Source organism: Sciurus vulgaris, assembly GCF_902686455.1.
Source record: "Sciurus vulgaris genome assembly, chromosome: 10".
Classification (NCBI taxonomy): domain Eukaryota; kingdom Metazoa; phylum Chordata; class Mammalia; order Rodentia; family Sciuridae; genus Sciurus; species Sciurus vulgaris.
In genome coordinates this window covers 112,026,873-112,053,687 of record NC_136470.1, presented here as the reverse complement: position 1 = coordinate 112,053,687, position 26,815 = coordinate 112,026,873, and the positions used below count along the sequence as shown (strand labels likewise).

At 33.1% G+C, this 26,815-nt stretch overlaps 1 protein-coding gene across 1 annotated transcript; it reads left to right on the top strand.

Annotated features, from left to right (window-relative positions):
- NMD3 (NMD3 ribosome export adaptor) lies at window positions 1-26,815 on the top strand. Its single transcript, XM_079155560.1, is given in 18 exon segments — window positions 1-112; window positions 881-936; window positions 2,392-2,526; window positions 3,585-3,681; window positions 9,053-9,133; window positions 10,195-10,323; window positions 10,621-10,711; window positions 15,253-15,331; window positions 15,909-15,919; window positions 15,922-15,966; window positions 15,969-16,003; window positions 18,281-18,398; window positions 19,373-19,518; window positions 21,599-21,711; window positions 22,508-22,580; window positions 23,828-23,934; window positions 24,803-24,873; window positions 25,265-26,815. Coding segments are annotated over 17 exon segments (1,506 nt in total). The 5' UTR covers window positions 1-112; window positions 881-892; the 3' UTR covers window positions 25,396-26,815.

Sequence of the window (26,815 nt, the reverse complement as noted above, 5' to 3'; positions counted from 1 at the left end):
TCCCCGTTGCTCCTTCAGCACTTGTCTCTCAGCTCGCGGGGTTTGGAGACCTCTCTCGCGAGATTTCGCCCTAACCAGTCTGGCTGTGTTGGCAACTGACAGTGAGACGAGGGTTGGTTTTGTTGCTGATTTTCCATAAATTTAGGCCGATCCCGTAGGCATTAACTAGGTCCCAGGGGCCGAGACCTGGGGTGCTGGCGCCAGCAGGGTTCCTGAGGAGGGAGCGGGGACCAGCGCCGGGTTCGGGCCGGCTCAGGCCGCGTGCGTGCAGCGTGTTCGCCGCCGGCCGGGTTCCAGTCCGGGCTTGGAGTTGGGGTCCAGGTGGGTGATGGCAGGCGCCGTGACGCCGCCTGGGGACTCCTCTAGCTCGGGTCCGAGGGCGGGCGCTGTGTGCGGGTAGGGACCCTGTGGAGTGGGCAGAGCCCCGGCGTCCGCTGACCGCGCAGACCTCGGCGTGGGTCCGCCAGGTTGGCGCCCAGGCCAGGCCTGAGGTCCGCGGCAGAGCTCGGATAGAATAGCACGGAATGGAATAGATGGCCTGAGCCTTGAAAGGCAGCCTGTGGGGTGAGGGTATGGGTATGGAGAACTGCAGTTCGGGTGCCAGTTCTCTCACTTTTTGCTGTAAATCTTTAAGCACAGTATCTACTTATGGACTCTTAGTCTCATCTTAAAATGTGAGCACCGTGAGGGCAGATGGGAGACTGCAGAAATGGAGTAGGTCTTAAGTCTAGAAAAGTTGCTTCTGAAGTTACCATTTGGAGGTGGTTTTCCTTTTTCCCTGCCTCGTACGAAGCTCCGTTGCTTATTCAGAGAGGCAAAAAAGAGTAAAGAGGAGGTTAGGCGAATGATTTACATTCCCGAATTATTTTTTTAAATTAAGGTATACAAAACAATGGAGTATATGACAGAATCCACCGACCGCAGCCCTGGACACATGTGAGTTGTGACACTAATCCCTCTACAATTTTAAGATCTTACAGTGAGTTCTTGAAACGTACTGCCATAATAGTGGAAAACTTTTGGTGGTGATGGTGAGAGGGTTTTTTAAAATGGGAAAAAATGAAAGTCTATTTCTGCAGAAAATCAAACTCATGTTTAGTTATAACATTTGTTTCAGTAAATACATGCTTAAGAAGGTTAAAATATTTCCTATGCGTCTTGTAGATGACACTGTCCAATATGTAGTCACTAACCATACGTCTATTTAAATTTAAATTTAATTAGAATAAAGTTGAAAGCTCAGCTGCTCTATCATACTAGCTACATTTCAGATGCTCAGTAGCCAGCATTGGAAGAGTATCAAATTTTTGGAGAATATTGATCTGTACCAATGATTTCGAAACTTTCTGCTCCCAATGTACTTGGAATCATGATAATCCCATCACTTAAAATGGATCATTAGACATTGATACACTTCTTATCCTGTTTTTAAAAAAAGTTCTCCTTTGGGTAAATATTTGTGTGTGTGTGTGTGCGCGTGTGTGTGTGTGTGTGTGTGTGTGTGTGTGTGAAAATAGCCTTTGGAGTATATTGCTAATGGCTAGTAGAAATGATTTAGATATCACTTTCCACTGGTATATTCTGAGGTCATACATTTTCCCTCAAAACTTTTTTTTTTTTTTTTTGGGTGTGTGATATGTGCAAAAAAGCTGTGAGGTCTTTTGTAGGCTCTACTATTGCATTCGCAATTGCGCGATTTATTGTTAAGTCTTTTTATGGGTAAAAATTAATATACATATTTGTGTCTTTATAGAATATGTCTGGAAGGGCATATGTAAATGGTTAGTTATGTTTGTTAATCTCTGTGGGTGGCCTTGGTTGAGTGTGGTAAAGAGAACTTTAACCTTTCTTTGCATTTTAATATTTAAGTATTTGAAATTGAGATTAGTGCAAGTTTTGTATTTTCTATCATTATGTCTCCATTCACTTTAATGAAGCATATTAACATTTGTTTTTCATAGGAAATGTTTATTCATATCTTTTCTGGTTATTTAAATGTGAATGTAAATTAAAAGAATTTAGTTCCTAGTGACTGCACTAGTCACTGCAGCTGACCCACTGGCCATGTGTAGCTAATGGCTACCTTATTGAACTGAGCAGAAATAGAATATTTCTATCATTACATGAAGTTCTGTTGGACAGTGTTGACTCTCTAGACTACTTACAACATCTGCCTTATTTTAAGCATTTTCAAAACTGTAGCCATCAGATTTTTTTGATGTTTGCTCCAAGGTTGTTCTTTACTGTATCTTTGAAGATTGCTGTTTCTATGTAATGTTTTTTTAAAAAGGCAGAAATATGGCCTAACTTGAAGTCTTTTGTTTGGTAACTTTTTATATAACTAGTACGTTAAAAAGTAAATTGGAAAATTTATCTTTTATTTTTTTCAAGCTTGTGCTGTGAGTGTGGTGTCCCAATTAGTCCAAATCCTGCCAATATTTGTGTGGCCTGTTTGCGAAGTAAAGTAGACATCAGCCAAGGTATTCCAAAACAAGTCTCGATTTCTTTCTGCAAACAATGTCAAAGGTATAGTGCGTTACTATTTTACCCTAAAGTTGGGATTTACATAGAGATCCATTGAGATATACCAAGATGCACAGAATAAAGCACATGCAATTTAGATTTAATTTTTACTTGGTGTTGCCAAAGACTTTAGAATTTGTGTTTTAAAATATAATTTTTAGTTTGCTCTACTAATCTGGTAAAGAAAGTGTAAAGGTATTTGAATCTGTTCTTTTTCTGTTGAAGAATTTAATAGATTTGATGCATATAATTGATAGATAAGAGTTGATGTCTATAAGGGTAAGAGCAGATTATTAAGGATATATTACCTTTATGTCCATGAAGTTGTTTCATTAGGAGCTTTGTATGATAAAAACAAACAAACAAAAAAACCCACCTTATGTTTTAAGTAATTTAGCAATTTTAAAAAAAAAAAACTCTTAATATTCACATGTAATTAAAATGACTATAGTATAGAGGTGGTTCAAGGATTTCTGGAAAATTTGAAAACTGTCTTCCCAGAAAATGTTCCATATACATAGATATACAGACTTTTAGTGATTTAATAGTGTACGAGCCTGGCAAGTGTGATAATTTATTATAAACATTTGCTATTCTTAAAAGCATGGTAGAATTTTAAAAGTAGTAGACAAAGAATCAAGAGGCCTAGTTTGTTTTGGATTTCTTACAAACTAGTTTTTTTAAACTCTTGGTAACTCATCATCTCTGTTTTCTCACCATAGTGAAGAAATTTTATTAGATGATTTGGGAAACCCTTTCTAGCTCCAAAAGTGTACTTATAAGCAAAGGGGAATCTGTGTAATGTTTTTGATAGAACCTTGAAAAGTGAAAATCTCAATGGTCAACTCTTGAAGGAATAAGACCATTTTAATAGGCTATTTCAGTTTGGCTTTCTCAGTCAGAATTTTGGTTTTTTAGTTCTGGAACTCTTTGGGTTAATGCTTCAGAGCAACTTTGGGTGTTGTTATTTCCTGGTAAATAATCATTATTACATCTGACTATTCACATGAAAAGTTTTGTTTTTCCTTGATATGTTGAATTTCAGTGTCTTATCTTCTTAGATATTTTCAGCCACCAGGAACTTGGGTACAGTGTGCTTTAGAATCCAGGGAACTTCTTGCTTTGTGTTTGAAAAAAATCAAAACTCCTCTGAGTAAGGTATGTCAAACAGCTAATATTAGTGTTTATAGGTACCCTTTGATTAAAACTCTCTTTGTCAGAAAGTCGGGCAGTGGGTTTTTCAAAAGTATTAAATGCCACTGTTGTTACCAATATTACTCCACTACAAATATTTTAATTAAAAGTGTTTTATTCTTATACACACACACACAGATACACACACACACATACATACATACTCTTATGGAAAATGAAATTATTTGTTTTGAAAGACAGAATCAACTCTTCTCATTATTGAGAACCTTTTCTGTGTAATATTAATTTTTCTGAAAATCTTTATATAAAACTATCACTATACATAATCAAGTAGATTGTAGTATTGGGAATGTGCTATTTGGTTATTTTTTGTTTTCATTGTTGGTCTGGAAAGAAAATTGCCTATTATTTTAAGTCAATGCATAAATGTCTCCAAAAAGGAAAAAAAAAAAAAAAAAATCCAAATATTATTTGTTTGTAGAGTCCTAATTATTTAACATACACTTTCAGTTTTCTTCGTTAAAACTTTATGGCTCACTTCTACCATATATGTTTTTAATTGAAATGGAGTCTTTCAGTTGAAGACTTTTTTGATTCCTTAAGCTCTTATACAATTTCATGTAATAGTTCTTTGAAATTCATCCCTTTATTTCTTCTGTACTCTGTAATTTTTGTTGTCACATGTTGGTCTTCGTGGCTTAAAACCCTTCATATTTTAAAATAACTTTATTTTTAAGTTCTGGAATCTTTCATGTTCTTGATGCATTTTTGTCTTTGAGTTTTTCAAAGGAGTTTGAACAGGTTGAGCATTCCTTACCCAAAATGTTTGGAACAAGAATTGTTTCAAATTTCTGAGTTAAGATTTTTTATTATTTATATGTACAGTACTGAGTTAACACAAACTAAACACAAAATTCATTTATTCATATATGCCTTATATATATGCCTGGAGGTAATTCAATATAATATTTTAAGTAATCTGTGTTTCATGGTGTGGAATTTTCCACTTGTGGCATTATGCCAGCACTCTCAATGTTTTGAATTTTGACATACTTCAATTTTTGATTTTCAGATTGTGGAATGCTTAACCTGTGGTAGGATATTTTTAAAACTTAACTTTTGTTCCCTGATTTTTCCATTTTTGTGCATCTTAGATTTTCACTTTTATACTTCATATTTTGCCCCATGTCTTGTGAATTTTAATAATTTGTAAATTCTTTCAAAAGATATTTAACAAGTAACAGCTGTGTGCCAAAACTGCTTTTTGATGTTGGGAACATGTAGTGATTAAGAGAAAATAATCCTTGTGTCAGCTTCTCTTTTAGTTTGGGGGAGGGAGTAGTGTGTAGAATAAGCAGTGATTAAAATAGGTATGTTATATGACCTATTAAAAAGTATGAATTTTGTGCAAAAAAAAAAAAAAAAACTAGGAAGGAAATCATTATTAGTGGAAGAGTTGCAATTTAAAATAGGGTATCTGGGGAGACCTCACTGCGAAGGTGACCTTTAAATAAACATTAAAGATGGTAAGAAAGGGAGCTATGTAGAAATCTGATAGAAAAGCATTATGGTTAAAGCAAAGCAAGAAATGTAGAGACCAGAGGTGAGAGCACATCTGTGTGGGTAGAGTGGAGTGGTGGAGAGGAAAAGTAGTTGAAGATGAAGTCAAAGAAATTATGGAAGATCAGAGTATACCTTTCCTTATAGACCTTTTTGAGGATTGGTTTTTACTCCAAGTGTAATAGATGTAAAGGATCTTAAGAAGACAGAATAGTGAGATAATATGGTTTGATTTGTTAGTTCTCTAGCTGCTGGTTTAGAATAGAAGTGGAGTGTGCATATGGCGGTCGTAAAGGTAGGTGCATAGGCCTTAGGAAGTGATTGAAGTAATACTGAGAACTGATGGTTTGGAATCAGAAATGGAGATGGTGGGAAGTGGACAGATTGTGGATCTATTTTGAAGCTGGTCAGTTACATTTACTGGTGTAGCTGGATGGGTGTGTAAGAGGCAGAAGAGTTAAGGATAACTTCCACTTTTGTCAATTTGAGCAGCCTGAAGGAGGGAGTTGTCATTAGTGGGGTAAGAAAGGCTTCAAGAGAAATAGGTCAGAGTGGGGGAGATAAGAGCTCATCTGTAATTGATAATTGTCTACCAGACATTTAAGTAGCAATATTGAGTGGGCAGCTAGATAAATGAGGATAGTAGTCCACACTAGAGATAATGAATTTGGGATATACATAGTACTTAAAGCCATGCCTTGAATAAGATTACCTAGGAAGTTTAGATTGAGAAGGGAAGAAACTGGAGGACTGAATCCTGGAGTCCTTTAATGATAAAAGGAGTAACCAGCACAGGGGACTAAAAGGAACTGCTAGGAAGGCAGGAAAATTAGTGAGTATGATATCCTAGAAGGCAAGGGGTAGTGTTTTACGAAGAAGGGAGTTGCTGACTGTGTGCTTTGCAATGGTGAGTTCTATAGACTTAGCAATGTGGATGTTATTAGTTAACTCTGGAAACAATTTCTGTTTAGTGGTGATGTTAAAGATGTGCTTTGAGTGGAAGTGAAACAATGGCAGAGGGAATTGGAGGCAGTAGATATAGACAGTTCTTTTGAGATTTGCTGCAAAAGGACTCAGAAATGGAGCAACGATTAGAGAGGAGATTGGGGAAGATAGAAGATGTAAGAGATTTAACAGTGTATTTGTAAGCTCTGTAAATGATAATATACAAAGGAAAATTTTTGTTAAACTGCAAGGAGACAATAATTGGCTGGAGGTATCCTTTTAGGGTAGAAAGAGATAAAATACAGCAGATAGTGGAAGAATACATTTGTTTGTTCTTTCATTTATCCAGTACTTACTTTCTGACAGGTACAGTTTTGGAAGCCTGAAATATCTATTGGGACATTCTAGAAATTGATGTTAGGAACACGGGCAGTTCATCTGTGGTAACAGGAAAGTTGTTGATAAGTGGGAGCTTCTGGAAATTCTAAGAAAACAGATGCAAGGGAAGTAGCCATGAGGGAAGAGCTATTAGATGTTTGAAGACAGATTTAAAATAGTCCTAGGAGAGAAGAAGAGGGAATATACTAGAACAGTGTTGAATAGGTGCTGGGCAGTGCTGACAGTTACTGTTAGAGATTTAAAGATCAGTCACATGATGTGTGTTTCTCTGATCCCTTTAGCTGCACAGATCATGCATATAGAGCAGGCAAAGGGTTGAATTGAACTAAATTATGATTTAGCCTGGTTAATACAGTGAAGTGAAAGAGGGACCAAGGAAATTGAGAGTGTATACACGGGAATAATTTTGGTGTTTGGTTTGGAAATTAACTAGGATAGGGTGGAAATGAGTAGATGAAGGCTGATGAGAGCTAGTGAAAAGTATGAATGGATTTTCTGTTGTGTTGAAGGATTTTTGGTGCCTAGGAATAGAAGTAATGAGCTAGAGAGAGAGGTGGTAGTCAGTGAATAGGATGTTTGGAATTAAGATCTTAGAGAAGTTGTCGTTGTTGGTAATAAAGGGAAATGAATACTAGCGATAGGAAGGGGGGAAAAACACTGGGGGGATAGAACTCAAATAATGGAGGGGTTAGGGTATGTTATTATAGAAATTGCTAAATATTAATGTTGGAAAGACTGACAGTGAGTGAGCCAGGAGCTAAAATCCTTAAGAAATGAGAGCAAGCAGTACAAGGATAACTATACCAAAGAGAGCAATAGGTGGGTAGAGTCTGATGACTTTAGATTCAGTCTCAGTATACTGAATGAGGCTGCAGGGAGAATGGTCTAGCATTAGCAATGAAGAACAAAGAAGACATTTGTCTGGCTCCTGGTCTAGTGATAGAAAGAAAATGAGTAAAAAAATCAGTCAACATTTTCATTAGCTATAAGGGAGCAGTATAATCAGGGGATCTAGAAGATGAATGTTCAGCAAAATGGTTGAGGACTTAGGAGGTTTTGTTAGCAAGTATTGGGTTCTAGAGAGTCCAATAAAAGGGTTACAGGATTTGAGAGAAAATGTTAGATGAGGACATAATAGGATGTATGTGGAACCATATGAAAATTGGAGTGTGGAAAATGAGGGATGACTGAGGTATCTGGGTCTATGGTAAAGAAGATAAAAGGCCCAATAAGATTGATGAGTTGTGGTGGTTTAAGGACAGTTAGTGTGGTAATACTGGTTTGGGGAATGTTGAGTGACTGACAAAGACCCTATCTCCATTCTGTAGATGGAGACATAGGAATAGGAAGCTGCGTGTTACTCTGTACCTGGCAGCTTGTTGACTACTAGGTTTTGCATTAGGACAACCAGTTACATAAGGAAGTTTTTACTCTGGAGTGTTGCATCTACGCTAGCTAGACGAGTTTTCATCAAATGTACTTGAATAAAATTATAATCTGCTTTCTCATACCTCCCAGATCTGTTATCTATAGCACAGATTTTTCCATAGATCCGTAGATCAATATGTATCATACCATCCATTGAACAAATCCACTTGGATATCTCAGATATGCCATAAATTTAAATGTCTGAAACTAAATGCAACATTTCTCCCAATTAAGTCTGTTCTTCATGTCAGAAAAACTGTATTACCTATGCCCAAGTTGGATACTTAATAATCATGTTTAATACTTGATACTTAATAATCAAGAGTTTGTTTTCTTTCTCAAATTCATTTATTAAATTCTACAGATTTCATCACCTGAGTAGCTCTTGGATTTTCTTGTTATTCCCAATTCTTAGTTCAGGTTACCTACAACTTCTTCTCAAATTATTGCAACATCCTACATTCTTGTTTTCCCATTCCTCTTGTCCTAAAACCCGCATTCTAGTTATATCCAGTCTCTCACATATAGTGAATTCTTTTTTGGCTTCTGTAAGTACTGCAGATTTGGCAGTGAGTTATGATTGGGAAGTGAGTTCCAATTGTGGATTCAGTATTGGATGCATTAAACTTCCTCTAATGAATGTCCATTCAAAAAAAAAAAAAAAAAGCCACAGATTTTAGACTTTATGAGAGAATAATCCAAGTGGAAATTTTGTTCATGAGGTTTCTTGTAAGTAATGAAGTCACCAATTCTTTGCTTTCTATAACAAAAACAAAAAAAAAAATGTAACTTCCATAGAAAGTTCAATACAGTTAAGAGAAAATGATTTTTCCTATGCATATACTTACTTTCTTGAATTGTATCAATTGTATTAATACAGCCATTAGTTTGTCCTTTTATTTGCTGCTGTCATTTCCATACCCCTGATGATGAAACTTTTTTTTATAGTGATGCTACACTAAATACTAAATAGTTATTATTTCACCCCCCCCCGCCCTTCAGGTAGGAACTCATGTTTCTTTTCGTTTATGTTTCATCGAAGGTACGCCTTGTAGATGCGGGCTTTGTTTGGACTGAGCCCCATTCTAAGAGACTTAAAGTTAAACTGACTATTCAAAAAGAGGTAAGCTATACATTATTTTCTAAATATGGTTAAAGTGTAGGAAATGACAATGAGGGCCTAGAGGCAAGTTATTTTATACCTTAAATAGCTTAAAAGGAAAAGTGTACTATCTTAATTTTAGTCTTTTGTTTTCCTCTGATCATCTGTACAAATGCTTGGTCAGTGGTAAGAGCAGCTGTTGCTCATCATTAGTGGGTTAAGTAATTTGTCAAAAGGACTAAAGTAAAAACATGGGCTAAGGTAATGATTCTCAAACTTGCCCGATCACCATAATGACTCACAGTAACTAAATCAGAATCTCTGGATGTGAGGATCTGGAATCTAATATAGTCTTTCTTTCTTTCTTTTCTTTCTTTTTTCTTTTTTTTTTTTTTTTTTTTTTTTTTCACTGTGGTGCTGGGATTGAACCCAGGGTTTTGTGCATGCCACCACTGAGCTATATCCCCAACCTATTTGTATGTTGAAAAGGCTTAGGTGATTTTTGATTGGTCATGTTGGGGAGCTGTTAAATTAAGGAACATTTTCCTTTTTGTGAATTTTCCTTCTTATTTTTTTCTTCTAAGTGTGAATTCTGTTTCCATTCAAAGAAGGTACACATTTATGCCCACACAAATGCATGTACATGTGTATACACATTCTTCAGAGAATATCCTCACAATCATTTCAACTAAAGGTAAATTTGAAATGTTAAGAATTTAAACTTGTATACCTATCTTAAAATAATATGACTTACTTTTGTCTTTAAACTCAACATATTAATATCCCCAAATGTAGGAAAAGATTTTTAAAATGGTAAAATGAGACAGACATCATTACCCTGTGTACATGTATTACACAAATGATATGACTTTACATCTTGCACAATCACAGAAATGAAAAGATGTACCCCATTTGTGTACAATGAATCAAAATGCAGTCTGTAAAAATTAAAAATTAAAAAAAAGAAAGTAAAAAGAAAAGAAAAAGAAAAAGATTTTAAATTATTAAAGCATTATTTTAAAAAAGGTATTTATCATGAAACAATTGTAAGGATGAAGAAATGTAACTGTTTTCTTTCCCAGGTGATGAATGGTGCTATCCTTCAGCAAGTGTTTGTGGTGGATTATGTTGTTCAGTCCCAAATGTGCGGAGATTGTCACAGAGTAGAAGCCAAGGATTTCTGGAAGGCTGTGATTCAAGTCAGGCAAAAGGTAATGAGAAAAAGATGAGTAAATTCTACATTGTATTTAATCTTTGTCAGTTATAAACAGTAGTAAAAAACCTCTTTTTCCCTTTCTTTCCAAGTCCTTTAAGCACCAGGGATTCTAGATCCCTGGAGCATTCAGCTTTGGAAATAGATAATTATTTTACATTTTACGTAATCTTTAAATGTTGTTTTTATTTGAAAAATCAGTGTGCTATACCTATAGATGGTACATTTGTAGTATATTTATAAATGACTTATTTTGGTGTTCAGTTTATTGATCCAGTAATGCTTTTATATTTAGACTTTACACAAAAAAACATTCTACTATCTGGAACAGTTGATTCTGAAATATGGAATGCATCAGAATATACTTCGTATCAAAGAGATTCATGGTGAGTTAAAATTTAAAATAACTTCAATTTTATTTCAACTTACTTATCTTTCCTGATAACATTTGGATTAGTACTATCCAAAAAAACTTTGTTAGGAAGAAAACAATTTTAGTTTTATATCTGTACTGTCAATATGAAGTTACTAGCTACGTGAGTATTTGAAATATATTGAGTATTTGAAAGATGGCTAGTACAACTGAGGAACTGAGTTTGGAATTTTCTTCTATTTTAATTTAAAGTTACATTAAATTTATATTTTGGGGGGTATAGGAAATCAGTTTTATTCCACATTTTTTTAAACTAGAACATTTTAATTGATATTGTATTTGGGTTCATTTTGACAAAATTGTAAATACAAGGAATATGATTTCAATCCCCATCCCCTTCATTTCCTCCCTCCCCCTTTTCCTCCTCCTCTACTGATCTTCCTTTTTCTTATTTATTTTTGGTACTGGGGATTGAACTCAGGGGTGCTTTCCTACTGAGCCACCTCACAGCTCTTATTTATTTATTTTTGATTGGTACTTTCTACATACACATAAAGGTGAGATTCCCTTCAGTACATTTGTATATGTATATAACATGATTTTGGTAAATTCATTCCATTTCCCTTCTCCCTTCTTCCTTCTCTCTCTCTTCCCCCTCTCCCTCATCTCTCCATGTCTGTCTGTCTGTCTTTCTCACTCTCTCTCACATCTCTTGTTCTCCTTTTATTCCACTAATCTTCCCTAAATCCTTATGATATCCAATTCTCTCCCCCACTGCCCTCTTTCCCTTGTTTTGATCTACCTTCTCCATATATAACATTCAACTCTTTGAGTCTGCCTTATTAAATTTACATTTTAATATAAGTTTATATTAAATTTACATGTGGTTAGTGTCTTCTTTGTTGGATATCACATATCTAGAGAAATAAATTTTTTTTCCCTTGATGTTCTCCTCTTTTCCCAGTTCAAGACATTTATCAAGCATCTGGATTGTGATAGATGCCATTTGGGGTTCTTAGAACATAATTAATTTCTGCCCTCAGTAGGCTGCTCATCTTGCTACTAGAAGAGTAAATCAGTGTTTACATTAATGAAAGTGTAAAGTGCTGTGATAGAAAATTCATTAAAAACCTGTTTTATATAATGGAAAGATCAGTTCTGATTGGAAGAACCTTATTATTTTTGAGATGTTTAAGTTCTTTTGTTGTGGTTTCATGTTTTTATATGTTGAGCACTACTTGTGATGGATGTTAATTCAGAAGTCTAAACTCAATAATAATAAAATTATATACAAATAGCAGAATTCTTTTTTAAAAAAATTTATTAAAACATTCTTTTTTTTTCTTTAGTCTTCATTTTATTTTATTTTTTATTTTTATGTGGTGCTCAGGATTGGACCCAGTGCCTCACATGTGCTAGGCTGCTCTACACTGAGTCACAACCCCACCTACAAAGAGTAGAATTCTTGATGGAAGTTTAAAATTGTTGCATATTTTTCATAGGGGTTCTTTAGATCATGGTTCTGTCTAGGCACTTCCTGCTTTTTTGTTGTTTTGTGGTGCAAGGCGTTGAGCCCAAGCCCTTGCACAATGGTATGCAAGTCGTCTGCCACTGTTTATCCCATAAGCCTGCAGCACTTACTGTTTTGATGTAGTATAATTACTCATATTGGTGGTGAATACATATTTCTAAAATTTGTAACATAAAACACAAACATCTTTATGATTTTATAAAGATTTATTTAAAAAGTGGTAAAAATATTTGTGTTTTATATTATCAATTTCAGAAATCCCACAGAAACTATGTTTTTGGATCGCACTTGCTATTGCTAGATGTGAATTGTTTTTGTAGTCTCTTTCCAAAATACAGGTTTAATGGCCAAATTCTTAAATTGTATTCTTTATTTTAAAACCATGAGTTCCATTGTTACTGATCTGTTATTTATTTGTCTGTAAATGTTAAGGAAAGTATGTCAAAGTGTGATTCTTTGTCCTTAAATAGGGCAAATACTAGTTTTTTCTCCTGGAGAACATTTTTAAGCTTTCTCTCAGAATTGAGTGTATTATTAGTAGACTCAGGATTGACAGTCTAACTTTGTGAAATGGGTTTAGTTAATACTTATGTGGATAAGGTCCCTTATTGACTAGTTACCAGACAGAGATAACACTGTTGTTCTATTTAACTTTGTTCTGATAATTCTTTGGGGGATACAGAGACTCAAATTGTCTAAGGATGCAAAATCCTATTATTATAGTTTACTGCCATGGTAGGTAGATGCATTCTCACACAGAATTTTTTTGGTAGGAAAAGAATTGGATATATTTTGTAATTACTTTCAAAACCAAAAGTGCCATAGGTTTAAGAACTTGTCTTTTATAATCTAGAGCAATTTTTTTTTCCTGTTTGTTCTTGGTTTGATAATAATCTCTGGCTTGTTTTCTTATTTATAACTTCATTTATAAAATAATACTCAAAAATTTAAAAATGGAAGTATATATAAATGAAGGATTTTCACTTCATTTTTATCTACCTGGCATTCTTATATATAGTATACTCCTTAAAATTAAGACATTCTTTGTAAATTGTGATATAATGATTTCCTCTCAAGTGGGATTTTTTTGTAATGTTCTGTGACTTACTGTTCTATTTAAGATATTTGGAAACTTGCACACATTGTCTGTAGTTTTGTTCATTACTTTTCGTTACTGTGTGGTATTCATTAATCAGTGTGTATTTTAATTTAATTATTTCTTCATTAACGGGCTTACCAGTTCATTTTTTTGCTGCTGCAAGCTGCACTGTAATAGCCTTATATGTTTTTCTTTGTACATATGTAAGTGGGTTTTCTTTGGGATCGATTTAAAGAAGTGGAATTACTGGACAATATGCAAATGTTAAATTTTATTACATACTGATAGATTGTCTTCCAAAATAGTCCTTTTTTTTTTTTTTTGTTACTAGGTATTGAACCCAGGGGTACCTACACTGAGCCACATCCCCAGCTCTTTTTATTTTGAGACAGGGTCTCACTAAGCTGCTTAGGGCCTCAATGAGTTGCTGAGGCTGGTTTTGAATTTTTGATGCTCCTGCCTCAGCCTCCTAAGTCACTGGGATTAGTCATGCACCACTGTGCTGGGCTCATTTTCTTAATTGTGTCCTTTGAATTGTGAAAGTTTTGAATCTTGATGAAGTCCAGTTTATCAGGTTTTGTTTCTTGTAAGTCATGCTTTTGGTGTTGTGCTTAAGAACTGTTTGTCTAATCAAGGTCACAGAAATTTTCTCCTATGTTTTCTTTCACTAGTTTTAGCTCTTATATTTAGATCTTAATTCTTTTGAGTTAGTTTTTGTGCAGGATGTGAAGTTAAGTGTGTAAGTTCATCTTTCTGTATACATGTTCTTTGTCCCAACTAAAAGACTATCCTTTCCCTAGTGAATATCTTGTATTCTTTGTCAGATATCTGTTGACTAAATATATGTTTTGTTTCTGGGATATCATATATTCCATTGATTTCTATATCTGTCCTTATGCCAGTACCAAACTGTCTTGATTAGTTAGTGTGAGTCCTATGAATTTGTTCAGTTTCTTCAAAATTGTTTTGGCAATTAGGGATAATTTTAGTTTCCCATGTAGTTATTTACAAAAATGTCTCTAAATATTTCTTAGTGAGTTTGCTTTTAGCTTTTTGTTTGTTGACAGTTTTTAATGTTATTGCATTGTGAACAGATAATATGATTTTAGCTGTCTGGGGTTTATTGAAGCTTTTTCAAATATATACTTTCTTTTGCATTTCAAATCTCAGATGGATTCCAGTTATGTTCTTGGTAGATTTTATTACATAAATGTTTGTTAAATTCGTTACATAAAATATTTCTCTTTTTTTGTGCTAGGGATTGAACCTAAGGCCTTGTGTATGTTAGGCAAGTACTGTACCACTGAGTTACATCCCCAACCCTTTTTCTTTTCTTTTTTGGGTACTGGGGATTGAACTCAAAGGTGCTTTACCACTGAGCTACATTCTCAGCCATTTTTATTCTGTATTTTGAGACAGGGTCTTGCTAAGTTGCTAAGGGCTTTTCTAAATTGCTGATGCTGTCCTCAAACTTGGACCCCTTCTTCCCCTGCCCCCCAAATCACTGGGATTTCCAGTGAGTGCCACTGTACCCAGCTATGTCTTATTTTTAAATTTTTGGGTAGGCTCTCACTAAGTTGCTCAGGCTGTCCTCAGACTTGCCGTCTTCCAGCCTTAGCCTCCCAGGTAGCTGGGCTTAATTGCATGCACTATCACACTGAACTATTCTTTTTTCCTTCCCCTTAGAACCAGCCTTTTTTCCCTCTAGAATTAAAATTAATCATGTTGTTTTTCATTTGTTAGCATTTGTCTTATTTAGTCTGTTCTTTGCCAAACAATTTAAGTGACATTCCTAAATTTTAAATATTTTCTAATAATTTGATTTGTTTAATATGAATGTGCAATGTAGTCATATTAGTAGAGGAATATCTTGTTCTGAAGAATTATTTTTATGAAGCTTTTTTTTTTTTTTTTTTTTAAAAAGATGGTCTGGATTTCTATTATTCCTCAAAACAACATGCTCAGAAGATGGTAGAATTTCTTCAGTGTACAGTTCCCTGTAGGTATGTTGTGAACCCAAATGCAACTAGTTCAGGACCTGAAAATGGGTATAGGTCACATCTATTCTTCAAGAGATACATTAGTAACATGTATGTAAGAATTTCCTTGGAGAGCTAGACCTAACACTACTATAGTGCTGAACCATTGATGACTATTTAAATGATAAGAAAAAGGAAAGATGGGTTAAGAGGGCTTTGAGTACAAGAGTTATAGAGGAGGTAGTACTTACACTCCAAGATGGGGAAATTTTTCATAGGCGGAATTTATATCAAAAGGTGAATTTACCATGAACAAAGACTTATGATGGGCATTAGCATGACTTTTAATGGATGCTATGTAAAGTAGATGGTCCTGAGCCATTGGCATATTTGGAGGTATTAAGTAGGTCTTAGATTGTAGTCATACTGATGAAAGTTTTGAGATAACAAGTGGATGAATTTAGCCCTTACTGGAAGCAGGCACCAGGAAACTGTTTAAGACCTATAGGCAATAATTTGATTTGATGAAAATTGATATTCTTGAGTCCTATATAAGTAAAGACCTTTGCCTTTCTATTACTATTAACTTTTTTCTTAATAGATATAAAGCTTCACAAGACTGATCTCTCAGGATATTCATAGTAACACATACAATTACAAAGCACTTTTTCTGTGGAAATTGTTCCAATATGCAAGGTATATTTTTTTCACTTAATTCATATTTAAAGAGTACACATGTTGGTTGATAGGTGATTTAAATCTTCTGGTTTCCTTTAGAGGTGGTTAACATTTAGACTTTCTTAAATGATTTCATGACACATTCAGCCTTGTTACAAAAAAGATAAAAATAATCATGCTTTTAATTATGAATTGGCATGTCTCTCATTTGATGTATTAAGATGAAAGACCTGGTTGTGGTTTTATAAGTACCTATTCCTTAAAATTTGTGATCCTAGTGAACATATGACAGTTATTGAAACTTTGAATTGAAAGAAATGACGTTTAAAAAAAAAAAAAAAAAGTGAGCCAGTTTGTGGTACATGTGCAAACAATTGGTAAGATTAAATAATATTGTGGAAATTAGATCATAGAATTATTTTTACTTGAAAACATAATCTGAATAAAACATTTGGAATGTAGATTATTTCATTTAGTTGTAAGAAATGAAACCTTGCTTCAAAATATAAATGAATTAAAATTAAACAGTTTATTGATCATCTTAGGCTGTATAAGGATAATGTAGGTCTTTACCATGTAGAAACTTACATGTCGATATTAAATTACATGTAATGCTAACTGCCATGATATTTTTGGGTAACTATTCTACAGAAAGTTGTTATATAGGTGCTGTTATATTTTCACTTCATCATGTGTCAATAACTGAAGTAAGCTCTATCATTTGAAAATGAGGAAACTGAAGCTTGGTGAGGTTAGATGACTTTCTCAAAGTTATATAACCACAAAACAATAAGACCAGTATTTACACCCAGATCTGTAACTTTAAAGCTTTTACCAGGAATGAAATGATATTCTAAAACAGCATTAACAGACTTTCTGTAAAGGGCCGTTTAGTAAATATTTTGCATAGCAGTAGCCGTGAATAACATAAAAGTGAATGGCCAGGGCTGTGTCTAGCAAGGCTTTCCAAAAAATGAGCAGTGGGCCAAATCTGTCCTGACTGCCATCTTTTACCAACCCTGATTTAAAACTGAACCTGAAGCCAGGAAAATAGGAATTTAGGTATGAGAACATATTTACCCCTGTGTATTAACTGCTTTGAGTGACTCATACAAGTATCTAGGGGAATGCATAGTGTGAAATACAGTCGTATTTTGTATCTATAGGGGATTGGGTTCTGAATAAAATATTTGGTACCCCTGCAGGTCCCAAAATCTGAGGATGCTTAAGTCCCTATGTAAATGGTATAGTATTTGAATATACTTATTCACATCCTCCTTTATGCTTCAGACCACTTCTAGATTACTTATACCTAATACAATGTAAATGCTGTGTAAATGTTGTACTGTATTGTTTAGGAAATGATGACAAGAAAAAAGTACATGCACATTCATTACAAATGCAGGTTTTTAAAAAAATATTTTTGATTCTATGTTCGTTGAATCCTCATATGTGGAACATGTGATATTGAGGGCTAACTGTATATTCCTTCATTTCTTTGGAAGACTCTTGAGTTGACCACAATTTTTTTTTTTTTTTTTTTTTTTTTGGTACTGGGGATTGAACCCAGGGCCTTGTGCTTGGCAAGGGCAAGTACTCTACCAACTGAGCTATATCCCCAGCCCTAAAACTCTTGAGTTGAAAACCAAGGGTTAAAGAGGAACTAGTATGCACATAGTGTTCCTTTAGTGGAGGAGTCTATGGATGTGAATAGATAGAGCTTAAAATATAACCCAGACCCTTGTTATATTTTAATGTTGTTTAAAAACATAATTATATTACTAGTTACTACAGTATATCCCAATATACATGTAGACATGTGTGACTTTTTGGGGCAATTAAGTCATTGATTAACATATTTGTACATGTACCATTTAAGACAAATGTTATTCCTTAGAAATTTTTATGGATATTAAAAGAATTCACAAGTAGATATACAAAATCATTCTACTACTGATGTTACACTTTACTTAGGAAGTACACAATACTAACATTTAGAGTGATAAGCAAGCATTTGAATTGCAATAAAATTGAAGTAATCTTAACAACTTGGAGATTAGGTCCTAAAAGACTTTTTTTTAAAGCATTTTAATTAAGGCAGATATGCCTGCCTTAAGAAGGTATAACTTATTTTCAATTTAAGGTTTGATTCTTTTCTTTAGGTTCTTTGTTGGTACTAAGTAAAAACTAAAATTTTGGTTGGGGAATTACAGTTGGATTGGGTTTACATTAATAAGTGTTTTTTGGTGACTTATTTAGGATTTATATCATTTAAAATGTTATTCTTATGTCTAGGATAATGTTGTCTGTTTGTCTCCAAAACTGGCACAAAGTCTGGGAAATATGAACCAGATCTGTGTATGTATTCGAGTAACCAGTGCCATCCACCTCATAGATCCAAACACCCTACAAGGTAACTGAAAACTAAATTTACCTTGACAGTTTTGTCCTGTACAATGGGCAATAATAATTTATAATATTAATTTTGTTCTCAATAATGTTACGTTGGGACAGTTAAAATTTGTACTGTTGAATACTTATGAAATGCTGTATAATTATAAAGTATTTGAATTAGTTACCCTTATATATTTTTTATTTAAAGAAACAATTCTGTGAATTTTAATAGATTTCCTAGTTTTATGTCATGAATTTTTACTAAAATTGACTTATTTGCCTCATTTAAGTTTTGTGACTAATTACATATGTTTATTGCTGAATTTCAGTATTTGACAGATATTTTAAATTTTGAAACACGTGACTTTTTGTGACCTGGTGGAACATTTAGTTTGCATGTGAACTTTCACAAATTTTATCATTATCATATTTTTTTGTTAAAAAAAAATTTTTTTTTTTTTTTTTGTAAAGGCCTCATTGATAGGTGTCTCAGTATTTGGCTGTATCTCATACTTAATCTTTTTAATAAGTTTCCTGCAAGTTTTCTGTTATAAAACTTGAGTATATTTTGATATTTTCCAAAAGTCATTCATATCCTTATCAATTAAAGTTCATCAATTAAAGGTCTGTTTGTAGTATTAGTGTAGACATTGTTTGTCAGTAGAGCTAGGCCTTATTTCCTATAAACAAAGCAACTAAAATGTTTCTAAAATAAAATGATAGCACGTGAAATAAGTATACAACTGGTTGAATCTGAGCTTATTTAAAAGCTACTTAGGTCTTTAGCATTCTGATTATAAAAACAACATCATCTATGTTTTGACACCTGATTTTCTCTTATGCTATGAGTTTGGGGCTGAGTTGGCATTGTAGCTCCTGTTGACCTGACACTTCCCAGTTAGTATATACTATCTCCTCCCTAGTTAACACATTTAATGACTCTTTGAAATACATGAGTTCTTTTGTCTTTTAGTTTTCTGTGCTTATTTTTAGTTGCAGATATTGATGGGAGCACTTTCTGGAGTCATCCTTTCAATAGTTTATGCCATCCCAAACAGTTAGAGGAGTTTATTGTGATGGAATGCAGCATCATTAGAAATGTAAAACGCAATGCAGGTGCTGGAATGATATCAAAAAAGGTAAGCGGTATCCTACCCTCCACCTTTTTTTTTTCGTCTTACTATTGTTTCAGTCTTTCTTTTTTAACTTCAAAATGTGGAGTCCAAACGAAGGTAGCACCACATTTGATTAAAAGTGCATTGTTTTTGTTTTTGTTTCTTTTGGTCGTAATACTAATTTGCTTAGACAAATAGAACATTTATTCTGTACTCTACCCTTCTAGAACTATATCTTACTGTTTTCTCATAATGTCATTTAACTTGCTCTAAATCTCTTGTTTTTCCTGTAAATGGAAAACTGGATATAAAGGATTAGCTAAATTTAAGTTAAATATTTTTTGCCAGAATCTGAGAAGTGATGCTGTATACTTTTTATGGTATTATATCAAGACAAGTAATGTCTATTTTACTGACTAAAATAGTGATAGCCAGATCCCTCCATTTTGTTAGGATGTTTTTTCCACCTTGTAACCAGCAAGTAATCTGTGAATTGATACTGTCGTATTATGTACATATCAAGTTCTTATTATCTATGTGTGTATGTGTGTGTGTTTTGTCTTTAGCATTCTTGCCTAAATTAATTATTTTATTTAGTATTAAGTGGTGACCTTTCTATTATTTCTTATACATTTATTAGCCAACATTCTTTATTAAGGAAGAGCTGTCCATTATCACATAGGGCTATTTGGTTTCCCTGACATATTTTTCTTCTGCACTAATTCTTAATTCTTTCTCTCTCTTTTGACATTTTCAGAATAAGGAGTTGGTCTGGTTTATCTTTCAGTGGTGAAAAAAATCTGTTTTAGACTTATTTTTGTGTTTGACAGTGATTATCATCTGTGATTATCATCATGAGCTTATGAAGTTATATGTATTTACTATATTTTATTCCTCCTCCATCCTCACAGATCTATTCTTTTTCTTTTAAAATATTCAGATTGCCCTAATTTGGGCAGTGAGAGCCCCTTCAGAATGGTTCCTATGTTTTTTTGAGATGTCTTTCTTAGTCTAAAAGCATGCTTGCTTTCTGTGAAAGCCCAAAACAGAATTCTGGTGTCCTAGAATTCACATTGCATGCATGATACCTAACCCCTATCTGAAATCAAATAGTTTTTCAAGAATAGAAGTTGGGATTCTTCTAGTGTGATATAGTATTTAGAGACCTCCAATCTGGGTTCTAAGTATGCTCATTTTCTTTGAGTTAATACTGCTTTTTGAGACAAAAATAACATCAGATAACTTGGGAAAAAAATCACTGAAAGTGGAAGACATCACTTTCTATATATTTATTTAAAAAGTAATATAGTGAAGAGCTAACTTTTCATTTATAATAAATATAGAAAAACCAGATAGTATGTTTTCTTGGTTTTCAAAAAATACATTTAACTAGAACAAATCCTTAAGTCTTTTATAGTTAGGAGCAATATAAGAACTAGAAAGTGAATCCTGTTAAATACTACTTAGTTTCTCTGGTAATTTTTTTTTTTTTTTTTTTGTCCTTTGTAAACCTGAGAGTTTTCTTCTTTAAACTTTCAAATTCAGGATGTTGTTTCTGCAGCAATACTTTTTAAAAAATTATACTATGAACTAGTAGTACCTCAAAATTAATTTGATGAAGATCTGGATTCTGTAGTGGTGTACTACTGGGATTCCAAGATTGTTTTGTCATGAACACATTTTTTTTAACCCCTTATGTCAATAAATGTTTGTTTAGAATATTTTCGTGTTTTAAGATTCTTCTACCTTTTCAGCTATCTTATTTTCCCAGTCCATATGCCCAATCTCCCTGTGAAAAACACTTCTTTCAAAAAGTCTTTATGTATTTTTCAGAGGACATTGTTAATGTTTTATAAGAGCCTTGAATAAACTTAACAAAAATCAATTATTCATTTTTATGATTTCCTTCTGAGTCTTTTTTCATACCCATGATTCAGTAATTTATTAGTTTTGACTGTGTTTCAAAACTATGGAAAATAAAAGAAAAATTCTTGTTAAAATGAAAACTAGAAAACTGAAAATCAATATTGTATTTAATTTTTCTATGAGATGTTTCTTGAGTTATGTTCAGATTATTGAAAAACACATTTTCTTTCCTGTTAAGCATACCCTCGGGGAAGTCTGGGTACAAAAAACATCTGAAATGAATACAGATAAACAGTACTTTTGTCGCACTCATTTGGGACACCTTCTAAATCCTGGAGACCTGGTATTGGGGTTTGTATTATTTTACAGTATTTTAAACTTCCAATTAGCATTAAAAATTTTCTTTGGGTGCCAACAAAGCTACCTAAAATACTAAAGTTGCTCATTCCAAAAATATTTTAAGAGTTTTTTGGGAGTCTTACAGCTTTTTAAAAATATTAATATCTAAATTAAACTCTGACTTGGAGAGAAGCTTATAGTTGTTCTGGTTTGACCATCATCTAGGAGTCATTTGTTCTAAGATTTTGGTAATTGACTTCTGAATGTATATAGTTAGATCCATATTTGCAGCTTTTTCTGGGGAGTGGGTAGTTTTTTATTGTGCATATGCTTCTCCTCAAATATTTCACTTTTAAGAAATGGTAGCCATATATGCAAAATCTTTATAATGTCATGGAACAATCCTTTCTCAATCAAAGCTAATCAGTGTACTTTAAACATTACCTTGATGGTTTCATTTCCTTTTGCTGGAGAATGGGAAGTGTTTTTATTTTGTTTTGTTCATTTCCACGAAATGAGTTAGATGGATGTATGTATGTGTTGCTTCTTTAACAAAAGCATATAGTAAGATAGACAGCAGCATATAGTAAAAGCATATAGTAAGGTAGACAGTAATGGATAATGTGTAAAACTTGGAGTATCGTCTTTTCTGGAATGTACAGAGCCGTGTTCACTGTATAGTAAATTGCAAAACTTTAAAGTGAAAAGCATTAAATGTTTGACTTAAGAGAAAGTTTTAGGTAACATCCCTAAAATAAAAAATAACACACAGAGGGAAATAGCAAATTTTTCCTTGTTTGTATTTCAGGTTTGATTTGGCCAACTGTAACTTAAATGATGAGCATGTCAATAAAATGAACTCAGATAGAGTTCCAGATGTGGTAAGGCTTTCGATTTTTTTTTTTTTTTTTTCCTGTGTTGAGGAGGATTCTTGTAATTCTTATGAGACAGATGCATGAGTTCACACTTTAGAAAATAACAAATCAACTTAGAGATATCTTTGAAAGTATAGTTAAGGCATAATAGCAGGAATATTCATTTTAAATCATTTTTCTTGGGGTAAATTCAAGGTTTGAATTTTTTTGTTGTTGCTCTTTAAAATTTTATTCTCTGTCAAAATACTTGGTACTTATCTATAGAGCAAAAATAAGTTTGTTGCTAGAAATGGTGACTTTTAGAGTTTACTCATGTTTACGCTGATCTACGTTCAGCATATTTCATGTATATTGTCCAGCTAAGAAGACATTTAGAATTAAGACCATTGTTCACAGTTAAATATAATTGCAGTTGAAAATAATCTTCACATTATCAAGTCTTGAGTAAAGACTGTTACTTGTGAAAATCTATTAAGTTCAAACATGATTAAGTATCATGAACAATAGTGAATGAAATCAGTGTGAAAGACCCTATCTCCTAATTGCTTAATTTTTTAAAATTAACATTGATTTCTTTAGCTGTGGCCAAAATAAAGTCATGGTAAAAGAAAGACACCCTCCTTCCCACAACTACCATCATCACCCAGTTGTGTTTTAATTAACTGATGAAATTAGGAAAGAGAAGGATGATTTGGGTGTAAGTCAAAGTAGATATTTCTAACAAGGTCATAAGAGGAACTCATGGAGATGTTACAAGATTTTGTATTTTGTAAAATTATTTTCACCTGTTCCACAGTTATTAAGGTGTTCTAAGACATACTGTTGTGAAAGTTGTAAATAGTTCTGTAAGTGCTTATTAGTGGGAATAAAAAAGGAAAAAATGCCTATGATATTTTGAAATAGTTCATATTAATGGTAGCTGAAAATTGAAGTTCAAGTTAAAAAAAAAAAGCTGCAGAGTTTTGGTATTAAAAATTTAATATTCATTCACTGGAAAATTTTACTTAGTAATTCTAAGTTATACAAATAGTGCCCAAATGCATTCTCACATAAATACGTGGAGAAAAAGTTATAAAAGTTCCCTTGACAATGCTTCTTGGTCTCAGTACCTTTCTCTTGTGGTGTAACCACTGCCATCGGTTTCAAGACTTTTCTGGTATTCCTATAACCTTTCATTTTTTAAAACTTAATTGGATTTTGTGGTCTGACTGTAGTGCTTGTGTTTTATAACTTTGCAGATATTTCTGTTACAGGTACTAATCAAGAAGAGCTATGACCGCACCAAACGCCAGCGTCGTAGAAACTGGAAACTGAAAGAACTTGCAAGAGATAGAGAAAACGTGGATACAGATGATGAAAGGTCCCACTTTGATTTTAACCTTATATGTTGTGTCAGAGAAAATCTTTAGGATAAATTGATTTTATGTTGTAAAGAAGTAGGCATCACACAGTTGATCCTTGCACTCAGTATTAATTTTGGATTCCTGTCTAGGTTTTGATGGAATAAATTTAAGAGAATATAACAGATTTAGTAATTATATCCTGGGTTATTGCCTTATAATTACACTATTATGTAAATAATTCAGGTGAAAAGTTAAAATATAATAAATAGTAAGGATATAATAAATAATAAGGATATCACAAATAGCAGATGAGTACTTATGATTTGAGATAAAAAGAAAACAGCTTTTTGAAATCAAATGTTATTTTTGAAACAACCAGAAGCAAGATAATGTGTTCTAAAAAAGATTTTTGAATGACTCAAAAGTGCTCTTAGTGATGATGGTGTACCACTGATTTTGGGAAAAAATGGAGAGTTTATAATAAAACTGTTTTATGAAATTTGAAATAGGAAAACAGCAGTATTTCTAAAATATAACCTTACAGTTAAGATATGCATAAATTTATAACATGTTAATTAAGTTCTCTAAGTATGATTTCTCTGCTTCATCTGTAAAATGAAAGTGTATTTCAACTTGGTCATAAGACTTTTTGGTGGAGGAGTATCTTCTCATTGTCTTTTATTTAACCTCACCTTTATTTTCAACCGTTTCGTTTTCATGTAGTTTTGAAAGAAAAGTTGTTTTCAGCCTATCAATATTTAATTGGCATCCATATTTGACTTTTTTTAATGCTTAGAGCACATTTAACTTGCAGTACTGAAAATGAAGAGAACTTCATACTTTGTTGGTGAAGGTGAAATATGTAAATGTTTCTTTATCCTATAGGCAGTATCAAGATTTCCTTGAAGATCTTGAAGAAGATGAGGCAATTAGAAAAAATATCAACATCTATAGAGGTTGGTGTTTTAGGAGTGTTTAAGTCATATATTATACCAGGGAGAGTATTTTGGTATCTTAAACTTTGATTCCTGTATGTTACTTCTTTATTTTTTAAACTACTGTAGTTAAACTTTTACTAATAAATTAGTTATAGAATAGTAAAACTTAACTACATTGTTTCTTATACCACATTCTATATCAATTTTTTCCTATCATGATAGCTCCTTTACTGGTAGAAATTTATTTATACATTTATTCAGTCCATTCATTCAGTGAATTTTTGAATGCCAGCCCTAGGTAAAATACAAGAACTTCTAATACCATATAGTTAGATAATACTAGTAGTGGTAGGAGCTGATATTTGTATAATTTCATATTTGTATTTGAAATCCTCCTTTTGATTCTTAGATTCAACTATACCTGTGGAAAGTGACACAGATGATGAAGGAGCACCTCGAATTAGTTTGGCTGAGATGCTTGAAGATCTTCATATTTCCCAAGATGCCACTGGTGAAGAAGGTGCATCAATGATGACATAATGAGATCATGTTATAGACTGTACCATCTGTGGCTCAGGAAGTTGGAACAAAATGATTTTTATCGTGTATTGCTTCTATGCTTCCGTATTTCAGGAAGAGAAATTTAGTTTTAAATGTGAATAAATAAAACTATTTTGATTGTTTAAGCATTAAAAAGATTTGATAGTTTTGAAGTTCTAGATAATAAAAGATTAGGAAGAATATAATTGTTGCTGATATTTGGGCCATTTTTATGTGTGCAGTTTTATCACTGCTTTTTTTATGTACTGTAGTATTTTTACATACTGTAGTACTAGATTTAAAAGCTCAAATGTAGTGATTCTTTGGCTGTTAACTAAATATTCAAGTATAAAACGAGCTTTTACATTCTTTTTATGTTGATCATTTTATGAGCATATGGAAGGTCATTTTTAATATGAACTTGTTAAGCATTTTGATCCACTTTAGATCATTTTTATGTCCTTAGTGAAGGGAAATTGGGGTTCAATTTATCACTGGACATTCAAGAGGGAAGTTAATCTTTTTTTATTTCATCATAAAATTAACATTTTCAGAAGCTTTTTATTTCTTTTTTTGTGTGGCGCTGGGAATCAAATCCACAGCTTGGCATTTGCTTGCTATATAACTCTTACTGAGTTGTATTCCCAGTCTTGCAAAAGTTTTTAAACATTTAACTTCTACTGTAGTACAAAGAAATATATATAAAATGTTTACATATTTGTAGCTCATATGGAGTTGTTATTTAAAGGTTAAATAATAATTTCTTCTTTTGTTATTTTTGCCTGGACCAGCAGCTTAGGGCTGTAGTCTGTGTCATAAAAATATCTTCCTATCACTTAAAAGATTTTGCTTTTAAAATTTTGCTTTACAGATTGAGAAGAAATAAATTTTCTCTAAGTTTCATCATTTGAACACATCTCCATCAAAAAGAATATTAGATTCCAGCATGTAGTTGGTAAAATAATAAAATTGAAGTACATGCTTTAAAATCCATGAATCGGGTTTGAATGTAGAATCCTTCCACATTCTTAAGAAAGAGACTTGGCTTGAATTTTAGTGTCCTGAGAGTGAAGTATTATAATTCTATTTCTGTAGCAGCAAGATCTTACTAACTATACCAAACTAAGTGCTACTTCATTAATTATATGCCTTCCACTAAATAGATTGAGCAAGTGCTGAATAGAATGTTTACTTTTTTGAGATTGAACTCCCCAATTTTGAAATTATGAATGAAATCCTGAATTTTCCAATTGATTCCTTTTCTGTCTGCATATTTAGTTAAAGTTGAATGTAAAAGGCATATGCTATTCTTGGTGATAGCTTGTCTTAGTTCTTCATAGGTGAGCATGGCCGCAACAAGTTCTTTCTCTCTTCTATGTCAAGATATTAAAAAGCATGAAAATAAAAATAGCCTTCCCTA